Raw genomic sequence first — 20502 nt, forward strand, 5'->3', positions numbered from 1 at the left:
TTGAACTTTTGCCAAGAAAAGCCTTTGGCAGTTTGCCTAATTAGACCAAGGTTGGTGATAAGACTGAAGACTTGTGTAATGAAGAATTTGTTTTGATTTAGTTTGGACTACGCTGAGAATGAGTTAATTCTCAGCTGTTCTAATAAAGTCTGTTTGTTTTTGAACTGATTGTGTCTACTACTACCTACTTGGGCCTGGGTCACAACACTTTACAACTTTAAAATAGGTGAACTTCGACTCCCAGAATTCCCTAGCCAGCCAATCCTGGGAGATAAAGTCCACCTATCTAAATTACCAAGATTGGGAAACTGCTTTGACTACACTGAATCCCTCCTTCCAAGCACTGCTACCTCAATAACTCTCAGTTCATTCCTCACTCTCTGCTGCCCTCTGAGAATTGGCCCCTTTCCTTCTCTTCCTCCACTGCTACTCATTATGTGAAATTGCCACAAATCACTACAGGTGTGTGTGAGAGAGAGCCACCTCAATTACTGGGCAGAGCAAGGTGGCAGCTTCTGAGGAGCCATGAAAACATCGAAAATTATTGTTGCTGCTGCTATTGATGACAATGGTGCCTTTACTACCGGAAAAGGGGACTGCTGTTTGTGAGATCGTTCTGCCCGAGATGCCAAAATAATGTATTTTGATCAGAGAAGGGGATGCTTTGGCTCTCCACCTCAGAAATAATGTATAATTATTTAGCTTCCCTTGATTAAGGAGCATTAAAACAAAACCAGAACCATGCGCCATTTTGTGCTTTTTTGCTACCGCCAAGAAATTGTAGCAGACTCGCTAATTTTAGGCACAAAGTTCTAGAAACAGAGCAAGAACACTGCAAGGTACGGATTGCCTGACTCAATAGCTACTGTGCTGAAGCAGTTGGAAATCCGGATCCATTCAAAATCTACAGAAAGGATAGCTATTTCTTTGTATCTCTGCTGGTCTCACGCCTGTGGTCATGCAGGCTTTTGCAAGCTGCATTGGTCTCCCTAATCTGGAACATTAGCGGGGTTCTCAAGATTTTTGATCACAACTCAGCCTGAAAACCCTACACAGCAGAACAGCCTAAAGTCTAAACCACATTTTTCATGCAATAGGTTGACAACCCGGGAGATCAGGTCTTATTTCCTCTGTACCTTCTTCCCTAAGAAGACACAAATTTCCTTGTGCTGTCCTGAATACTGAAAGCAAAGCATGCGATATTACATCACTGGGTCTTTTGAGAAACAGAGAGCCAGAAGGTTTATACAGTAAACGTTTCAGTTGTGCCTAGCTGGGAGCCTCCTTGTAACACCATTTCCCTTTTCTTCTTGTCCTGTCCTGCTGCTGCTTCCATTCATACAACAACTTCTTTCCCTTCTAGAACATTGGGCAGATTATGACAGGACTGGTTGATTTCTACAGACTTGTCCTGTCCACTCTAGGCTCTTATTCCATTCTACCACACTTCCAGCAAACGCAGTGATAATTGAGACCATGCATTGCATGCATTTCACATCATACATACACACACACGTACGTTAGGGAAAACACCACCACCATCATCACAACCATCACCACCACTATCAGGCACTCCAAATATTGAGATTGGTAGTCATTCTCCTATTGAAATATTAATTAACACTCCAGTGTTCTGCACATGAAAAGGCTGGCATTTGCAACAAAACCTTTAATGATAGGATTCCTGACGTCAGTTAAGGCAGATTAATACATGAAGGAATTGTCCTGAGAGAGCAACGGCTAAGGCATAATCTGCTTGCAGATCTGGGCTGCCTCAGGGTCCTTCCTTCCTTCTTCCTTCCTTCCTTCCTTCCTTCCTTCCTTCCTTCCTTCCTTCCTTCCTTCCTTCCTTCTTTCTTTCTTTCTTTCTTTCTCTGCATTCCACAAAAAGTTTGAGCAATGTTGTAAAGAATGCTTGTGTGCAAGCAGACAGCTCCTCTTTCTATATCCACAGAAAACAGATACTTCTAAAAATTTAAAACTACAACCTGGAAGCATTATTATTACTAAGTTTTTTTTCCCTAATAATTCTATGGAAATTTACACAGATAAGACTAATTCTACCTACATAGTATAGAAATATATTTTTAATAAAAAAAATAAAAGAGCAGAAACATTTTTAAAAAGGGACAAGAAAGAAAAAGGAGGAAAACAAACCTCACTCTTCATTCCCAGCAAGTATAATCAACATTAACAACTTATCATTATTTCTTAAAGGAAAACCAAACATCTTCTCATCCTCATAACTCATCCCATTCTCTAAAAAACTATCTCTAAAACCTCATTTCTTCATATTAATCAGCAAATCTATTATCATAAATAACAACATACACCGTAACTATTAACAAACTGTAGCTAGTAAACCCAATTCAAATCCTCCCTTTTATATTTATATTTACATTTCTATTAAAACATATCGCCTCATTTTCTCTTTAAATAAACAAAATCATAAGATATCATCAGCCACCCCCAGTAAAAAAACCAGTGAACATTATTAGAAACAGCATCCCATTATTTTAGCCTTGATCAAATAAACCAGTTTTATACTCATTCTTCTTTCTCCCAAGTATTTTTGGATTCATAAAAAAAAAAAGTGGTGACATTTGCTTTCTCAAAGTCTCTTTGTCTCCTCTCTCAGTAACTCTCTTTAGTAACCCTTCCTCATTCTTTTGTAAAAATAAATAATTTTAAAATGTCCTGTGCCATTTATCAAAACTCTCCTTTAAAATAGCCATGTGGTGCCCTCTAGTGTCCAACCTTCAAAGTCATCTTATCAGTTATTTTGAAATATAAACATTTCCCAAAAGAAAGTTTTCTTTCAATTAACCAAGACTTAAACTTTCCAAAAGCCAACATTAGTCATACTTTTGCTATATATTCCTCCTACTCATAATGTTTAATACAAATCTTTAAAGTTGTAGTTAAACTTTTTTTTAACAGATTGAAGAAAACTTCCCAAGCTAAAGATCAATCTTTAAGAACACAATTAAATCCAAAGTGATTAAGAAATGAGCCTTAGTCAAACTCAAGAGTCTGTAAAGACATGATCTAATCCCACAACTCCCAGCTGATAAACCAGCTGCAAAAATGCAGTACTTGCTGTCTGCTCATAAATAGCTGTCTGAAGTACACATGTGTAATCTTGCAATTGCTCCTTATTCTGGAGGGATTCCAACAGCCCAAAACCTACATTTGAATGCCATTTTTAATGGCAATGTGTCTCTCTATTGTTGAGGGACATTGGTTTATCATAGGGACTCAATGGAAGCTCTCTGCTATTATTACTATTAATGAAGTTATTTACATGGTCTACCAGATAATTGTGACTGAATTTTGACAAGGATCTAAGATATCTCAAGATATCAATGTAATGTATATGTGCAATTTTTTGGTCATTAGTATGTGGAGATTCTGTCCATTTCTGTTGTGTCGAAGTGCTTCCCAGATTTTTGGTTCGACACCTAATGTATCAGCCATTATTGGCATCACAACTCCTTTCTTTTTCCCCCACATTCATTGGATCCTTATTTGAAAGTCTTCATATTTCCTCATTTTTTAATAATTCATTCTCATTGAAATTCCTTCTATGTTCTAATTATACATTGTCAGTTACTCATACTTATGTCTTGGTAATCAAGTCATATTTGGCTTATTATGATCTAAATATTTATCATATTTCTCCTCAGAGGACAGTGGGTCAATACAAATTCCTGTGTAAAGAAATGTATACAGAAATGGTAGATAGGTATATAGAAATATTTGTAGGCCTGTGGGGGAATAAATGAAGAAAAGCACAAGAGGGAAGATTGATGAGTGTTACTACATTTGAAGCTGCCTTCCCACAATACCAACAAAATTAAAGAGGATGACGGGTAAAATCAATCATTTATTTTGGTCCTCGGCCAGCACTGAAGTATAACATAAAACCCACAAAATTGCCATGAAATAACTATCCCTTTGGAGAATAGCGATATTCTAGGTCATTCTGACTGTGCATTAAAAGACATGAGAATGAACAAGAAGGATTTTTTAAAAACAACAACAACAACAAAGGCTGAAAACGGACAAGCCTGTCACTTAAGATGTCCACCCAGGTTGTAATACTTGTCTGAAACCGGCCTGATAGAGGGAGATCAAGGGGAAGAGAGGTCATCAAATCTTCTTCTCCATGCTTGTTCTGTTGCTGCTACATTTGATGGCTAGCAAGTGACGTCCTCCTCCCCCACGACATCTCCTCACATTCTCACTCATGGCTGACCTGGTGACCACGATTTAGGATCCTTAGAAAGCTAATGAGTAAACTGGCTTTCTGCCTTCTTTGCAGGAACCGCAGGGTGGGGAGACAGAGGGAATGTCTCACCCCTGGAACACCCTCATTGACAACCCCAAACGACTAGCAACAATGGGAGAATTTTTTTTTAAAATAAAAAAAAAAGCCAGATTTGGGGAGGTGGTTCCATTCAGCATTTTCTATGTCTAAAAATAGTCCCATCCTGTGGTCCTTTTCAATTGAATATAAAAAAAATTCCAGCTCTCTATAAATCTACCTTCTTCCCCTATTTCATGTATACACATCCAGTCTTTATCTGAGCTGAATGGAACTATGATAAAAGAGAATGAAAGGAGACAACCGCAGGGAACTGAAGGCCCATCGTCCACCTGCCTCTTCTGTTGCGTTCTTCATGGGGAAGAAGCAGAGTTGATCAGCCTTTCCAGCCAGAGAATTCTCCCCCTGTAATCGTTTTGTATTCAGGTAAAAACAGGACCATGCCTCTCCAAAATAACACCTGATTACCCTTCTCAAGTCTTTCTTCTAAGTCAGCATAGAAAACCTGCTGCCATGAAGTGTCTCGGTGTCCTTACCGTGCCTGGCCTGACTCTGGCCCAATTGCTTGGGAGGACTAGGATAGTGTGAGGGCTTAATATGGCTTACCATCCACTTTTAACTAGCAGCAGAATGGCAATATTCCAGAATGGGAGCTAGAGCAGGGGTCTCCAACCTTGGCAACTTTAAGACTTGTGGACTTCAACTCCCAAGATTCCTCAGCCAGCTTTGCTTTGAAGTCCACAAGTCTTAAAGTTGCCAAGGTTGGAGACCCCTGAGCTAGAGGATCTCTCTAGAAGAGCAGAGAGAGAGAGAGAGAGAGAGAGATCAAGACCTTTCAAGATTTCAAGCCACCTACATATACACAAATATATCAGCTGAGGGACCAAAGGCTCGTGCCTAGTGCTTCCAACATTTTATTTTTCAGTGAGCATCACTAAGAAATGAAGATCAGTTTTCAGAACCGTATCTTCTTACTCAGCCTTAATTTTCTGCTTCACACTCTGATTTCCCCCAAATTAAGCTCCCAGTGGTCCCATCCATCTTGAATTCAAGCTATTAAAATGATAGGATAATAATGGTAGCGTTGAACTTGTCTGTTCTGCTAAATTTTCTGTATGTATAGCAGGCAGGATTGCTTCATGTCTCTCCCCAATTTAATGGGCTTTGGGTCCCTCTTTCTCCACTGCTTCCTGTAGCATAAAGCTATATAAACCTAATAAATAAAATAAAATATAGAACATGGATATTGGAAGTGAAGGAGAAGGAAAGAATGTCCTATAGTTCTCTGACTGCCATCGGATCTTCAGCTGGGTTTGAAATATCTGATGGGGGAGATCTGATTTCTAAAAAAACTAAGGCACCCCAAATTATAGTTCATATAATCATAAACATAGAAATTAACAGCCCAATTTTCTGGATTTACTTTGAAAACTTGAATTATTCCCTATTAAATATGTTTAAAATTGCATTTCAAGCATTGTTTTGAAAGAGATTCAGTGTATACATGATAAGATTTTTCTGCCCAGTTCTTGGAGGAATCCCCAGACAACCATAGCTGATCTTGCAAAACTAAGCAAACTGGGATCTGATTAGGAAATCTTAGAGTTGTAAACTAGACTTAGAAGCCAAACAGGAGTCACTGGGGAAAAGGCACGGAGAAAACCATTTCCATAGCAAAAGTCTATTGCATATTTCATTATTTCACTACGAATATCTCCTCTTTCACCTAGTATGGACTGGGTATTGCAACTTCAGTTTGGTATTGAAATATATGGTCCTGTCACCACAGTATAAATTAATCCTCTGAGTATTTCCCAAATGCAGGGAGATGTTCCCAACAAATCATTTGTGGGTGATCCTCTACAGAGTAGGCCAATGAAGCATAACTGAAATAGCGAACAGTGAAGTTCTGCCGCCCACTTTCACAAATGGTTTGGCAAGAAGCTTTGCAAGAGGAATCTCCCTAAATATGAAGGTGGAGGAATTCGAGATTTGATCCATCATGCCAACCAAAAGCAGAAGGGAAAAAAAAAAACACAGCCATCTGCCTATGTTACTACAAACATGTTTTCCTTTCAACGAAGCCAAGCAGAACATCAATAAAAGATGGCACTCTGTGCTTGTGTGGGTGTCAACAGCAGGGTGTGTGTGTGTGTGTTTGGGTTTGTGTGCAGTCAGGAAGGCAAAGCAGACTGCTTTTCAACAAGGTTCTTTAATTAGAAAATTTTGGGGTTTTGTTTTTAAGAAATCTGATGCTAGAAATGGGATACTGTTCTCCCTCTCAGCAACCTGTGCCTTTAATTTAACATATATATTTTTTACTTCTCTGTATCTTACAGGACCAGAATTGGTTTATATCGTTTTCTTGGTACCTGTCAGGTTGGAAGGCCAAACAGGGCTTTCCTGTCTACTCACAGGCAGAAGAGATAAAAGATTACTTTGCAAAACCTAAACGAAATGAATATTAAGGCTCAGGGGAATCTTCCAGAAAAGAATCTTGCAATCTTTTATCCTTCTGAAATAGGGCCTTGAATCTGTTGTCTGAGGTAACCAACTCGTGGAATGTTGGGAATATTTTCAAAGAGAATAAATCCCGCCGAATAATGAAAAGAAGAGATATGCAGCAATGAAAAAAAAAACAAAATAATTGAAATGAAAGCTGATCTTGGCTCCATCACATTCTGAGGGAGGACATTTTATGACTCTTGTTTGGAAGTATCCCAGGATCTGATGAGGATAATTCCCTTCAAGGCATCCTCACACCCACATAGAGTAGCATTTGCTTTACTGGATTTCAGCATAATTTTATCATTTGGGCAGAGCGTCTAATGCTTGGGCAATCACAAGATGCCAATCTCTTCTAGATACTGAAGCTGGCTAAGACAATCCATCCCATCTCACCAAGACTCTAGTTCTTGAATCCAGAAAGCCCTTTCAAAACAATTCACATAGAAATGTTCCCTTTCTTCTTGGAAACTGCCTAAATTTTAAGAAACTGTTACGAGATCATCCCAAAGGTGCTTTTTCAAGAGGCAAGTGGACTTTGTTTTTCCATGAAGACGTTTAGCTTCTCATCCAAGAAGCTGCTTCAGTCAGAACTGAAGATTGAGGAAGCTTCTTGAATGAGAAGCAAAATGTCTTCATGGAAAAACAAAGTCCACTTGCCTTTTGAGACCTTTGGGACAGGACCTTTGGGATGACTGAGAATCTTCATAGACATGTTACGAGATCAGTTTCAAAATTAAGGCTCCAGGTAGTAATTCTCACCTTCTTTAAAATTCCCAAAAAATTCCAGGTAATAACTCTCCCCTTCTTTAAAATTCACAAAAAAATAAATAAATTTAAGCAGCGGACAGCTTACAACTAAATATTTGAAAAGTCTCAAGACTTTTGTCACACCTGAAGAAAAACACCACGGTGTCCCGTCACCCCCAGTACTCCAAATCAGGGGTGAAATGCTCCCGGATCGGACCAGATCATGTGATCCGGTAGCAACTGAGGCCAGTAGTTCAGCAATCCGGTAGCGATGGCGGAGCAAAGCTCTGCCCACCCACCCGGGTGTCATTACTTCCTGGTTTTAACGCGGCGCATGCACTTCTGGACTGGTAAGGAAGGTAAGTAGATTTCACCCCTGCTCCAAATGGAGTCAACATTTTAACTATGTTTCCTGTATCACTGGTACCAACTCTGATTTTTAGAGTATTTCCCACCAACCTACATGGCACACTAGATAAAGGTTAGCCTGCCTTGCTGCGTAAGAAAACCAGCTCCAACCAATTTAGAAGAAGAATGTTCACAGAGATACAAATTCTTGAGCCCAAGGAAAGCAGAAAGCACGATGGAAAGTGGCTTTTGATGAAGAGCAACATCTATCATATCTGGGATTACAGGCAAGGAGAAAGAGAGTAGCTTTCAAGGAAGTTTGAGGATCAATATCTCTTATTTTTAAAATTAGCCACTAAACTCATAGCACTCCACCATGTTCTTTTTATTGCTCTTTCTTTTTTGCACCCACTAACACATTTGCTACATTTTTTTCCCATGGGAAAAGAAAAAAAATATTTATGAAATAGGACTGTTTTATAAAAGGAATTAGAAGAATAAGGAATGTTAGATACTATACCAAACTGGATAGTTTCAAAAGTTGAAATTAACTCTGCCCCCCACCCTCCCCGCCATACTTAAGAAATATGTATCAGTAGCATAAAATGGAATGTTCAAAGCAAACACAACAAAGCTTTTACTCCATTTATTGTCCCACCCCGAACCAACAAAAAGCATAAGAAATGAAAAGCTAGTAATAAAAAAAAGGTGTGTATGTGTGTGTGTGTGTGTGTGTGTGTGTGTGTGTGTGTGGAGTATGTTAAAAAGCATTATAATTTATGATATGACAATGTGAAAAACCCAGAGAAAGAAAACTAAGGGAGAAATGTAGGGATGAAAAATATTCATCATTTCTCTCTTTAAATATTAAAGCTAGCAAAAATTCCTATCGGAGGAAAATTATTTGTTTACTTATGGCTCCAGACCAGACCAATAATATACAAATACAGCATAAGTAGGTATCGGCTGATTCTGCAAGAACTTGGCAAATTTCATTCACAACTATATTTATAGCTACACGTATATCTATATGTACAATCTATCTATATATATCTATATGTACATCTACATCTTTACATCTCTACGTCTGTTTCTTTATTCTGTGTTTCTTATATTGTTACCTGTTTTTAGTGGTTTAATGATTTCTAAACCATTTGCTGGGTGTTGAGCAGGATATAAATTTAACAAATTACTGTTATTAACTATACCTCAATATAGATGATATTCATTCTTCTAAACATACCCACAATCAGGGGTGGGTTCTAATTGTCTTTACTACCGATTTGCAACAGGACTGTGCAGGCTTCTGTACATGCGCAGATCACACATGATGACGTCGTGGCGGGTGGGCGGAGCCTCCCGCCGGTTTTACTACCAGTTCTATAGAACCGGACCAAACCAGGAACAACCCACTACTGCCCACAATAATGCAAGGTTTTGAAAAACTTCACTTAAAATTCCAGAGTTAATTATATCTAGTGAACAATGTATAATGTCTTTATTTCACTTGCCCATAATGTCAAACATCTCAGTTCAGATCCCAATCAGTGTAGATATTTTAAAAAGTCCAAAAAGCTATCAGGATTTATTTCCCATTGATTTTAACCTGAGAACAACCTGAATTTACGGTCAGTGTAGCACTTTCCTTTCTTCTAGAACATGAATTTGTGTGTTAGATCTTTTCAAAATCTTTCGTTTTTGTTTAATAAAAAGATATATGCAAATTCTTTTGAAAATATGCAAACTCAAACGAAGCCTGACATGTAGCAGCAGTACAAAGCTACACACACAATTGTGAAACATGAGACAAATATCCCACCTCTCCGACAAACAAGCCACCCCAAGCTTTATACAGAGTGGATACATCTGCCTTAGGCAGCTTTCTGGTTTTCTTTTGAACCTTGTTAATCCGATGTAAGAAACAGCCAATCATTAATGAATCCATTCTTTTTTTAGAAAAAAAGAGATTTAAAGCTTTGCAGTAGCCAGTTTCTAGCAGGAATCACTGAGCTATCTCTATTTTCTTGATCAAACACATGATCAAACCTCAGTGTGTGCAATGGACTAACAACGGGAACCCCCTAACATTACTGTATTTATTGCAATGCTGCTAGGGAGCAAAAAAGAGTTATGGACAGCACTACTCCAGAGGAAAGATCCTTCTCTATCCCACACAGTTTCTCCCATGTCATCCTGCCTCCTGCAATTGCTATAAATCTCATGAGAGCAGGCAAGACAGGAGAACCAAAATACCTTCTTCTCTGTAGTATCAGTGTTAAGAATGACCCAAATATTATGGGACTGCTAAATGTTTATGGAGATTCTCAGTCATCCAGGTCATGGTTGTCCCCAAGGTGCTTTTTCAAGAGGTAATTGGACAGAAATTCCAGTTGTCTCTTGAAAAAGCACCTTAGGGATATGGGACTGCTAGGTAGACTTAAATAAACCTTTCACCATGTTGACTGGGAATTCTGGGTGATGCAATTCCCTCTGGCCAAGAAACAAAACTGGCTATATAGCCAACTTCAGAAACCGCTACAAAAATATATGCAACCAAATAAAGATTGAATGCACCAATTACCACACCAAACAAGAAGACCTTCTGCGCACAAAATCCAATCGTGCTTTTTATAATTTTGTGAACAACAAACTTAAAGACTTGAGATTCATCCCACCACTAAAAGGATCTAATGGCAAAGAATATAATGATGAAACAATTAAAGCAAACCTCTTCAACACATTCTTCGGCTCAGTCTTTGTTAACAGTAATGGCTCATACCCAACATTCCCCAGTCGTACCAACAATGTGTACAACGACCAAACACAAATAGATTTCACAGAAGATAATGTTGAAAAGGCCCTTCGCAAACTGAAACCATCTCTATCTATTGGACCTGATAGTCTAAGCTTTCCACTAATATAGCAGAACCCCTAAGCATAATCTTTGAAAAAGCTTTCACGACCAGCTCCCTTCCCAAACTTTGGTCACTAGACACGATCATCCCTGTCTTCAAAAAAGGAGACCCCAGCCTAGTTGAAAATTATAGACCAATTTCTTTATGCTGCATCACCTGCAAAGTAATGGAATCAATCATCAACCAATCCATTACCCTCCATCTAGAACAACCTACTTTCTAATAAACAATTTGGTTTCAGAAAAAAAATATCCTGTAATTTACAACTTCTTCACTGCAAAAACATATGGACTACAAATCTTGATCAGGGCAAAGCAATAGACGCAATTTACATAGACTTCTGTATAGCTTTTGACTCAGTGGTACATGACAAACTTCTCCTAAAACTAAAATCCTACGGCATCTCTGGACCCCTCCACAATTGGATAACAGTGTTCCTGTCAAACAGACAACAAGTGGTCAAAATAGGCAGTGCCCTATCAAATCCTGTTCCTGTCAATAGCGGCGTTCCCCAAGGCAGTGTTCTTGAACCAACACTCTTCATATTATACATTAATGATCTCTGTGACCATATTATAAGTAATTGTGTTCTCTTCGCTGACAATGTTAAACTATTTACTGCCAACAATACAACTACCCTTTAAAAAGACCTTGACTTTGTGTCGGAATGGTCAAAAACTTGGCAACTCCAAATTTCAACCAGCAAATGCTCTGTCTTACACATTGGAAAAAAGAATCTGAACACTAAATACAAGCTCGATGGACATTTATTTATTTATTTATTTATTATTTATTTATTTATTTTGTCACAACAGTATATATAAGCATAAGCATGAAGTAACTATATATGTTGTGACCCAGGTTCCTGGACCCGGACTCCTGGACTCGGATGATTCAGAAAGTAAGGGAGAAGACCTGGCAAGCCCTGCTTCTCTTGGGCCCTCTCCCTCCCTGGCACCCACTCAAAGGGAGGAGGAGGGGCCGGCAAGGCCTGATTCTCTGGAGCCTTCTTCTGATTTGGCAATGCCCCAAGAACAGTTTTGGAGTGATGCAAGACTGCGCAGACGTGACCGGCGCACGCAGCAGAAGCAGCGTTGGGATAAAGCCAAGGAATGATGGACATCTGCAGAGACTATAAATAGGAGGCGGGACTTCCTGGTTTTTTGTCTTGGACAAAGCAATGAATTTGCGCGGGCAAACTGTATCAATGGAGGGAAGAATATATTCGTGAGTAATTCTGGCCTTATCTATAATTTCCTTGTTATCTCCAGAAACTTGGCAGGCCCGTGGGTAGACATGGCCAGGACATTTATCTATGCAAATAAAGTAGAAGAGGAGGCCTTTGACTGACTCTTTGTTGGGAGTATTGGGGGAGGGAAACAGAACAATATAGTATATAAGCATATATATGAGTATAAGTATGAAATAACTATATAAATTGGATATAGTGAAAGGAAACAATAGGATAGGTAGGCACGTTTGTGCTCTTATGCATGCCCCTTAAAGGCGTTGATGACCCCCATCCCGTTTAAGACCTTGGAGTTTTCATATCAAATGATCTAAGTGCCAAAGTCCACTGCAACTACATTGCAAAAAAGGCTTTAAGAGTTGTAAACTTAATCTTGCGTAGCTTCCTCTCCAGAAACACTACACTACTAACCAGAGCATACAAAACATTTGCTAGACCAATTCTTGAATACAGCTCACCTGTCTGGAACCCATACCACATTTCGGACATTAATACAATTGAGCGTGTCCAGAAATATTTTACAAGAAGAGTTTTCCACTCCTCTGAATACAGCAAAATACCTTATGCCACCAGACTTGAAATCCTGGGTTTAGAAAATTTAGAACGCTGCCGCCTTCGACATGACCTGAGTTTAACTCATAGAAACATCTGTTACAATGTTCTTCCTGTTGAAGACTACTTCAGCTTCAATCACAATACACGAGCACACAATAGATTTAAGCTTAATGTTAACCGCTCCAATCTTGATTGCAGAAAATATGACTTCAGTAACAGAGTTGTTAATGCCTGGAATGCACTACCAGACTCTGTGGTCTCTTCCCAAAATCCCCAAAGCTTTAACCAAAAACTATCTACTATTGACCTCACCCCATTCCTAAGAGGTCTTTAAGGGGCGTGCATAAGAGCACCAACATGCCTACCGTTCCTGTCCTAATTCTCCCTTGATTGTATCCAATTTTGTACAGTTATTACATACTTATGCTTATATATATGCTTATTTATCGTATAGTTATTTCATGCTTATGCTTATATATACTGCTGTGACAAATAAATAAAATAAATAAAATAGAACATCTCTGGGTGGAATGTCAGACTAGGGAAGATTGGAACGATATGTTTTGTGTCTATCTGGGTATTTTTGGGAACTACCTGATAGGAAGATGACTCTCTGACTTTCACAAATATCCTGGTTATGGGAAAGGTAGCCTTTGGGGTAGGGTGGTCTTTGGCCACTCTCAGCCTCCAATGTCATTGCAGGCAAAGGAAGTATTTCATAAATTCAGGGGAGGAGATGAAACAACACTTCCCCTTCAAATATTGAGGTCACTGAACCTTGGTGACAATATCTAGGGAGGGTTGAGCAGCTAAGCAGTCAGATACACGGTTACTTCTAATCTCAGTTCGTGTTGGGCTTGAGGTTTGAGAGAGGCAGGGAACAGAGGTACAAGCCGTTTAGCTGGTCCAAGGACTGCTTGTGGCCTTTTGTTGGGTGACAACACGCACTCCCTTGCATATTTGGAAAAGGAAAGATGCTGGCAACTGACCAGATGCAGCAATGCCCAGCCACCTTCTTCCTCTTTCCCCTCCCAAACAACCCTTCCCCCAACACGAGCAGGCTGCCCTCCCTTCTCCCGACTATTCATAATAGGCTTCAGAAAGCCCAGCCAATTAAAGATGCTTAAAAGTGGGACAAGCATGGAGAGGAGGAGGAAGGGTGCATGCAGAAAAAGGACAGGTTGTGGGTGGCCTTGCAGGAGCAGGGAAAGCAATACCTCCACCTCAGAATGAAACGATCGCCGAATACATCCCAAAAGAGGAGAGGAATGAGAAACAGAGATAGAAATGAAAACATCCCATGATATGCACACATATGGGCCCCCCTCCGCCACTTCCCAGTACGCAACTTAAGATCATGCCACAAAGTGAAACGGGGCAAATCGGACAAAGGCGTCAGGCAGCTGGGGCCAGGCTTTCCTTGACCAAGGCTGCACAAATCTACCTCCACAAGCAGAAACCATTAGCTGCTTGTTTTAAGGCACAGAACTAGGGTGGCCAATTCAAAAGTCAACCCCAGGTACGCCACACAGGTAAAGGAGGCCATACGTCCAGAGTCAAAAGATCTGGAAGAATATTCCCCAACCTGATGCCCATCAAAACTGGAATAACAGTTGGAATAGTAAGCATCAGGTAGGGAGAGGCTGACCAGGAATAAGGAATCTCAGTTAGAGTTTATGGAATAGTCATGAGAACATGGAATTCTTGGCAACATGGAAGGAAATAATTCCTAGCAATTGACTCGAGGCTGATATATTTAACCCTGGCAATTGGTATTTTTGAGAGCTATCATCACTGCCTCTAACATTAATCCTCTACATTGTCCAACTGCCTCTCCTAACCATGGATTACCAGACGATGTTAAAGTACAGTTCCCATCATTCCCACCAATGACAAGAAATAAAAGTGCTGTTGTCTGTATAATACTGTCCCTTGTATTCTCTCCACCTCTCTTGTGCACCTAATCTTCCTGGGCTCTCCCCAGGAAACAAAATGCACTTTATTACTTGAAATTGCAAGCAGGGAGTTGCCTTTATAATTGCTCGTCTAAGGATATTTTGGAAAGGAAAATCAAAAGTGCAAAAGCTATTGCATCAGAGATAAAAAAAAAAAAAATCTAGCTCAGCTTATTCTGTGACCTACAACTCTTCCTTGGAAGCCGTATGAGCGACTAGGTTCTTCCCCTTTTGCAAATAAACATGACGCTTAACATACCCAGGCAGCATCTTGTTTCTGCCCTATCCCTATACTGATAACTTCAGCTTGTTCCAGACCAGCAATGACACGGTCTTAAATTTAAGCAATGTCCTATGCTAAAGCAGCATTTCCCCACCCCCCACCCCTTATTCCAACACAGTCCTAGGGCAACATCAAGGTGAATTGAGTCTCTTAAGCTTCCTCACCCATTACCTTGAAAGGAAGTCATGTGAGCCAAGTGGCTGGGAACAGCGGTAATAGAGACAGGATAGGGACCAGCGATGGAGGCAGCCCATTTCATCCTGATATTCCGCAGTCTTCTGCCGACTCAGTGACAGATGGAGAGCATTTCAAAGGCCCGCTGCTTTATAAGCAGGAACACCAAAAATGTGAGCCACCTCCTCCATCCTTCAGTCTGAAATGGGTCAGCCCAGTTGATCTACTTAGGATTCCACCAGTTAACTCTCCCCTTGCTGCTGATGCCCGTGTAGGGCAAAGCTTATTAAAATACTCTCACTCCCAGCATGCCTCTTAGGCTTCTCCCATCCTCTTCTGTTAATCAGAGTTGATTCTTCCTTCATCCTGCCATATCTGAGAACTATTCTTCTCCTTAGGCAGGTCTCTGCATGAAAAATTGCAGCTGAAATGAAATCCAAGCATAATTGAGTTTGCCCCTGGGCTTGGGTGGAGTGCTTAGCAAGTCCTGGCTGTGTTTCCAAAGTGGGATGGGGTTTGGCTTGAAACCAGAGAAACAACCTTGATAACAATCACACATAGGATACACATGCAAAATCAATCTCTCCCTCTCTCTCTCTCTCTCTCATTTCTCTCCACCACCGTCCTACTTGAACCAACAGAAGCATGCGTCTTGCCACACCTACAAGTATATTTATGGAAATATCATACTTTGCCTTGGTTTAGGAACTCACAGACTATTACTCACATGCACGAGCGGAGATTTTCTAGACAAGAGCCTGAACCATGAGATTTCCAGCAGGTGCAGAGAGATCTAATATATACAACACAAAAACGTGCATGGCACACACTCTCCTTTGCTATCCACATAACGCACCTTCAGCTGTCCTAAATGCACATTCATCCCTGGGCACCCCTAATTCACAACTCACAGGCAACATTCACCTCCATGTACAGCACCTATTAGGCACTACTCTTGTCTCTATGCACACATCGCCCCCTTAAGAAAAGTACATATTTCCCAGGATCGCCAGACTAAAATCCTACACAGTGCTCAGGACAGGAGCAGAGCAACAAATCTGAGCAATTCTCAAATCTCAGAACAGGAGGGAGTTAAACTTGCTTCTTTCCACTCCACAACCCCAAACAATAAGAGCTAAAGTCCCCTATCTCTCTTCCCTCCCCCCCACCCACCCCAGATGCAAACCTGGAGGAGTTCTGCTCCTTGTTGCTATTGGCTGGGTCATAAAGTGGTCAAGGAGGAGGGGGGAAAGCAGGTGAGACAAAAGGCCTTTGTTCGCGAGAAAGCAGGTGCTGGGAGTGGAGTAGCCAACAAGCCGCTCCTCTTGGAGCGAAAGCCTGCAAGAAAGACGCCTGAAACAAAAAACCCAAAATTAAGCAAAAGTTGCTTTCCTGCTTCCTCTGGCTCATTAAGAAGCAGGAACCCTGGGATAAACTAATCAAAGAGAAAGGCAGATTGGCTGCCCAGACAAGGGGCGATATGTACACAGAGACAAGATTGGTGCCTATTTGTGCTGTGCATGCAGGGGAACGTTGCCTGTGAGTTTGTAAATTATGGATGCCCAAGGATGAATGTACATTTAGGAGAGCTGTAGGTGTGCTATGTTGATACCAAAGGACAGCATGTGCCATGCACCTTTTTGTGTTACATGTATTAGATCTCTCTGCACCTGCTGTAAATCTCATGGCTCAGGCTCCTGTATTTCTCTGCTCGTGCAGGTGGAATTAACAGTGTGCGAGATAAACCCAAAAACAGCATTTTCCCCAATTGCATGAGAAAACCGGGCACTGCATTAGAAGGGTAAATTTCATAAATAATCAAGAGAGATAAAGGAACGAGGCTGAAGTTGTAGCTCATCTCTTATCTTCTGGAATGAGCTACATTTTTCCTCAATCCAGAACTTTCGTGTCAGAGCTTTGCTACACAGCTCAAAATGATAATACTGGTATTTCAGATTTCCTTTCCACTGTTGCCAAGACCCTTAGAGATGAATTGGAGAGGCAGAACAGGCCAGGGCAAGCAGCGATGGAGAGCAAAAGCACCAAATACTCCTTGCTCTCATTGCTTTTCAGCCAAGTGAGGAAATTGTCAAGACTTGAAAGATGCTCAGAAAATCACTAAATCAGTAAACTGCAGGATACAGGATACATTAGGGAGAAAGCCATAAAGTACGAATACACTAATAAGTACAAGGGTCCCCCTATTCCCACTTGAGAAATGGCAGATTCACAGATCTGACATTCTGCCCTCCTTAGAAAAAAAGGATAATCCACCTGGAAAGAAACAAGAAAACATATTAAACAACAATAATCAAGACAGTTTGTCAGGGTATTGCAGGTGGAATTTCCTTAATAGTGATGGGGCATGAACATGTTTCTAAGCTACCCATTCGCTTTGGGATTGAGGTAGGTGTTTCCATGCCACTAAGTATTGTGTGGAACCATGGTGGGTGCGTGAATCAACTATTGCTTTCATTTCAAAATGTTGTTCTCCTTCCACCATAATGGGGACCAGAGGTGTGGGTGTAGGTGGTCTGATGTCAGAGGTAATTTCTGGTTTGAGTAAAATACAGGGTGAACTTGCCTAAGAGTCTTTGGGAGGAGTTGTTCCACTGTGACGGGGGTTTATGACCCTAGTGATAGGGAATGGCCCTATGAATTTTGGCTCCAATTTCTTTGAGGGCCGAAGTGACTGCAGGAATTTTGTAGATAGGTAAACCCCCCTACTTTGAATGGTTTTGGTTCAGCCCTCTTCTTGTCAGATTGTGCTTTAAAGGCTGCTCTAGCTTCTTGCCGAGCCAGTCTCACAACGGGCCGTGTGGTTTGTAGTTTATGTATCCACTCTTTAAGGGAGGCGATGTCTGGTTGTTTTGGCATAGGAGTGAATTCCTGGCCATTGGCTCTTTGGAATGGGATAAATCCTGTGCTGGTGTGTACTCAGTTATTGCCATCAGCAAATGGCAAGAGGTCTGTCCAGTTGTCCTGTTGGTAATTTATAAAACATCTTAGACTTTGTTCTAGCACGGCATTACTCCATTCAAACCCCCCCTTCATCTGGGGGTGATGGGAGGAGCTTAGCCCCTGGGCAGTGCCTAATACTTTCAAAAAAGCTGACCAAAATCTTGAAGTGAATTGAACTCCCCTATCAGAAATAATTCTATGCAGAGCTTCATGGAGGCAGCAAATATGAACCAGGAACATTTTTGCTAATGCCTTAGCTGTTGGGATTTTTGGTCAGGGGATAAAGTGGACCTGTTTGGAGAATAGGTCTGTTACTACCCAAATAACAGTTTTTCCCACGCTTTCAGGTAGTTCGACAATAAAGTCCATAGAGATCTCTTTCCAGGGTGCTGAAGGCTCTGCTACGATCTGCAAAAGTTTGGGAGATTTTCCTTGCCGCCTTTTAGCTGCAGCACAGACAGGCCGCTGGCCACTTGGCTTCCCTCCGGATAGGCGCTCAGGCTTTCTGGTGGGAATTTTTGAACAGCATTCCGCTGCACAATGCCCCTCCTTTCTGTACTTGAAACAGACCGATGGTCTTGGTGCCAGGGCAATTTGCAGCTTGAACGGCTCCCTCTCCCCCTGAGGTGGGGATCTTCTCCAAACTCTATCCGCCCGGTATTGGTTTCGGGTCATGTCGATCTCAGTTTCCTCCATGGCTGGTGTGGTTTCTGGTCTCCTCTTCTGCCAATCCAACCCTCCTCGGATGTTTAGGTCCCCTAGAGCCTTCATCACGAGCCAGGTGACATGCCGTTTGAGTCAGTCATCCCCCAGCAGTTCCTCGATCAGCTCTTCCTGGTCAGAGAGGGCCTCCAGCTTCATCTTCCACCCCAATTTTTGGCTACTGTGGGTGAGGGTGACCCCCTTGGTTCTCCCATCCCAGTTGTCCTTCTTCCCCACACCAATCAACCCACGGAGTTTTGTGGAGCTTTCCAGAACAGCTTTGATGTCTTCAATGGGACATATGGGACCGATGTCCAGCTGGGTGGTTGTGGAGGTCTCCCCTCAGCATTCAGCCTCCCCTTGTTCACTGCTCTGTTCGGATATAGTTTGCAGGGTTCCCTCAGTAGAGTAAAAAAAAATTCCGCTCTGGATTGACTATGTTTGCAGAGCCTGCTTTCTGTAAGGCCTGGCCTCTCCCCCTTATTCAAGAAAGTAAAGTCCCTTGAAACTTGGCATTTCAAAAGGAACCTTTTATTGAATAGAGGTGATAGTACGGCACAAAGAAAGCAGGCTCTGAGGGCCCTCAGGCCATGCAGTTAGAATAAAGGAATTAGAAACCCCTCCCAACAAATCCAATGTGGATTCAGCCAATCCACAGGTGTGAAGATGTTATTGTATCAAACGCTCTGAGAAAGTGATAAGGGAACTTTCTCAGGGTCATTCTTCCATCGGCTCTCAAGAGATGAAATCCACATGGCCCTCCCTCCCCTTACATTCCTCAAAAGGTGAGAAAATGCCAGGCCACTTAGGCACCAGGCTAGAAGGTATAAATCAGTAAATTGCAGGATACAGGATACATTGGGGAGAAAGCCATAAAGTATGAATGCAATGATAAATGCAAGGGTCCCCCTCTTCCCCCTTGAGAAATGGTAGATTCCATCTTCTGCTGCCTCTTTTGTGTTCAGGCAAGCAGTCCTTCCCTTCTCTTGTCAGGGACTCCAGACTACATTCCACTACATTATGGAGCCTTGGACATAATCTCCATATTGTAATAAAAATGGTAACAATGGGGGAGGTACCACATGCAAAGGTTCAATCCTGGAGCTGAGTGAAAATTGAATTATAGATCCAGGAAGATCCATGATGATCTTCACCTCCCATCAGAGAAAGGGTGCACTTTCAAGGGTCTTCCCTATGGCTCACTTAAATACTCTCCTCTCATTTGTGAGTCAGTTTTGTATCGTTTTGTATCAGTTTGGATGTCCCCACTTATAGTCAGAAGACAGTCTCCTCGTTTTCTGTTCCTCCTCCACCCTCTTAATGTCACCAATCAGGGGAAAACCATCTGCTAATCACAGCACTGCTATTATGGGTGGTGCTTTTAACCAACTATTAGACCTGGATAGACTTAACCATCTGTCAGAACTCACTTCTTCTGTCACTTCTGGGGAATGGCTATCAAGGCTAGGACAGCTGGCTGGCAAAGGGAGAAAGTAAACACCTTGTCCTCCAGTTCACCAAGTCAATCCCTAGTTCAAAGACTTGGATGAGTCTGAATAACTGACTGACCAAGCAACATCTGGATGAGCAGTAAATTCCTGTTCAAAAGCAATTCAAAGAACTGCTGAAAGGCACAATGGGAAAGCTTCATAAGGTGGTGCTTTCTTTGTGGGCATCCCACCTCTTGCCCGTTGTTTGGCTCCCTTGAACCCAGGTTTAGTACAGTAGGGGGGAACTGTGCTATGTAATAGTCAAGAGATTTGACACTTTTTCGGCCT

General features: G+C 41.4%; 1 protein-coding gene across 7 annotated transcripts in view; it reads right to left on the bottom strand.

Moving 5' to 3' along the window:
- The window catches only part of ZNF385A (zinc finger protein 385A), a 199671-nt gene that overhangs the window by 132333 nt on the left and 46836 nt on the right, over positions 1 to 20502 (bottom strand). For 2 of the 7 annotated variants that reach the window (XM_058173818.1, XM_058173816.1), the window contains exon 1: positions 15059 to 15249. The exons of 3 other annotated variants lie outside the window; for them this stretch is intronic. In XM_058173818.1, coding sequence (XP_058029801.1) covers positions 15059 to 15141 — 83 coding nt within the window. In that variant the 5' untranslated portion in view covers positions 15142 to 15249. Of the gene's footprint in view, positions 1 to 15058; positions 15250 to 20502 lie in introns of those variants that run through there. 2 more of the 7 variants (XM_058173819.1, XM_058173824.1) reach the window with 2 other exon arrangements.

This window comes from Ahaetulla prasina, chromosome 2, assembly GCF_028640845.1.
Source record: "Ahaetulla prasina isolate Xishuangbanna chromosome 2, ASM2864084v1, whole genome shotgun sequence".
NCBI lineage: Eukaryota > Metazoa > Chordata > Lepidosauria > Squamata > Colubridae > Ahaetulla > Ahaetulla prasina.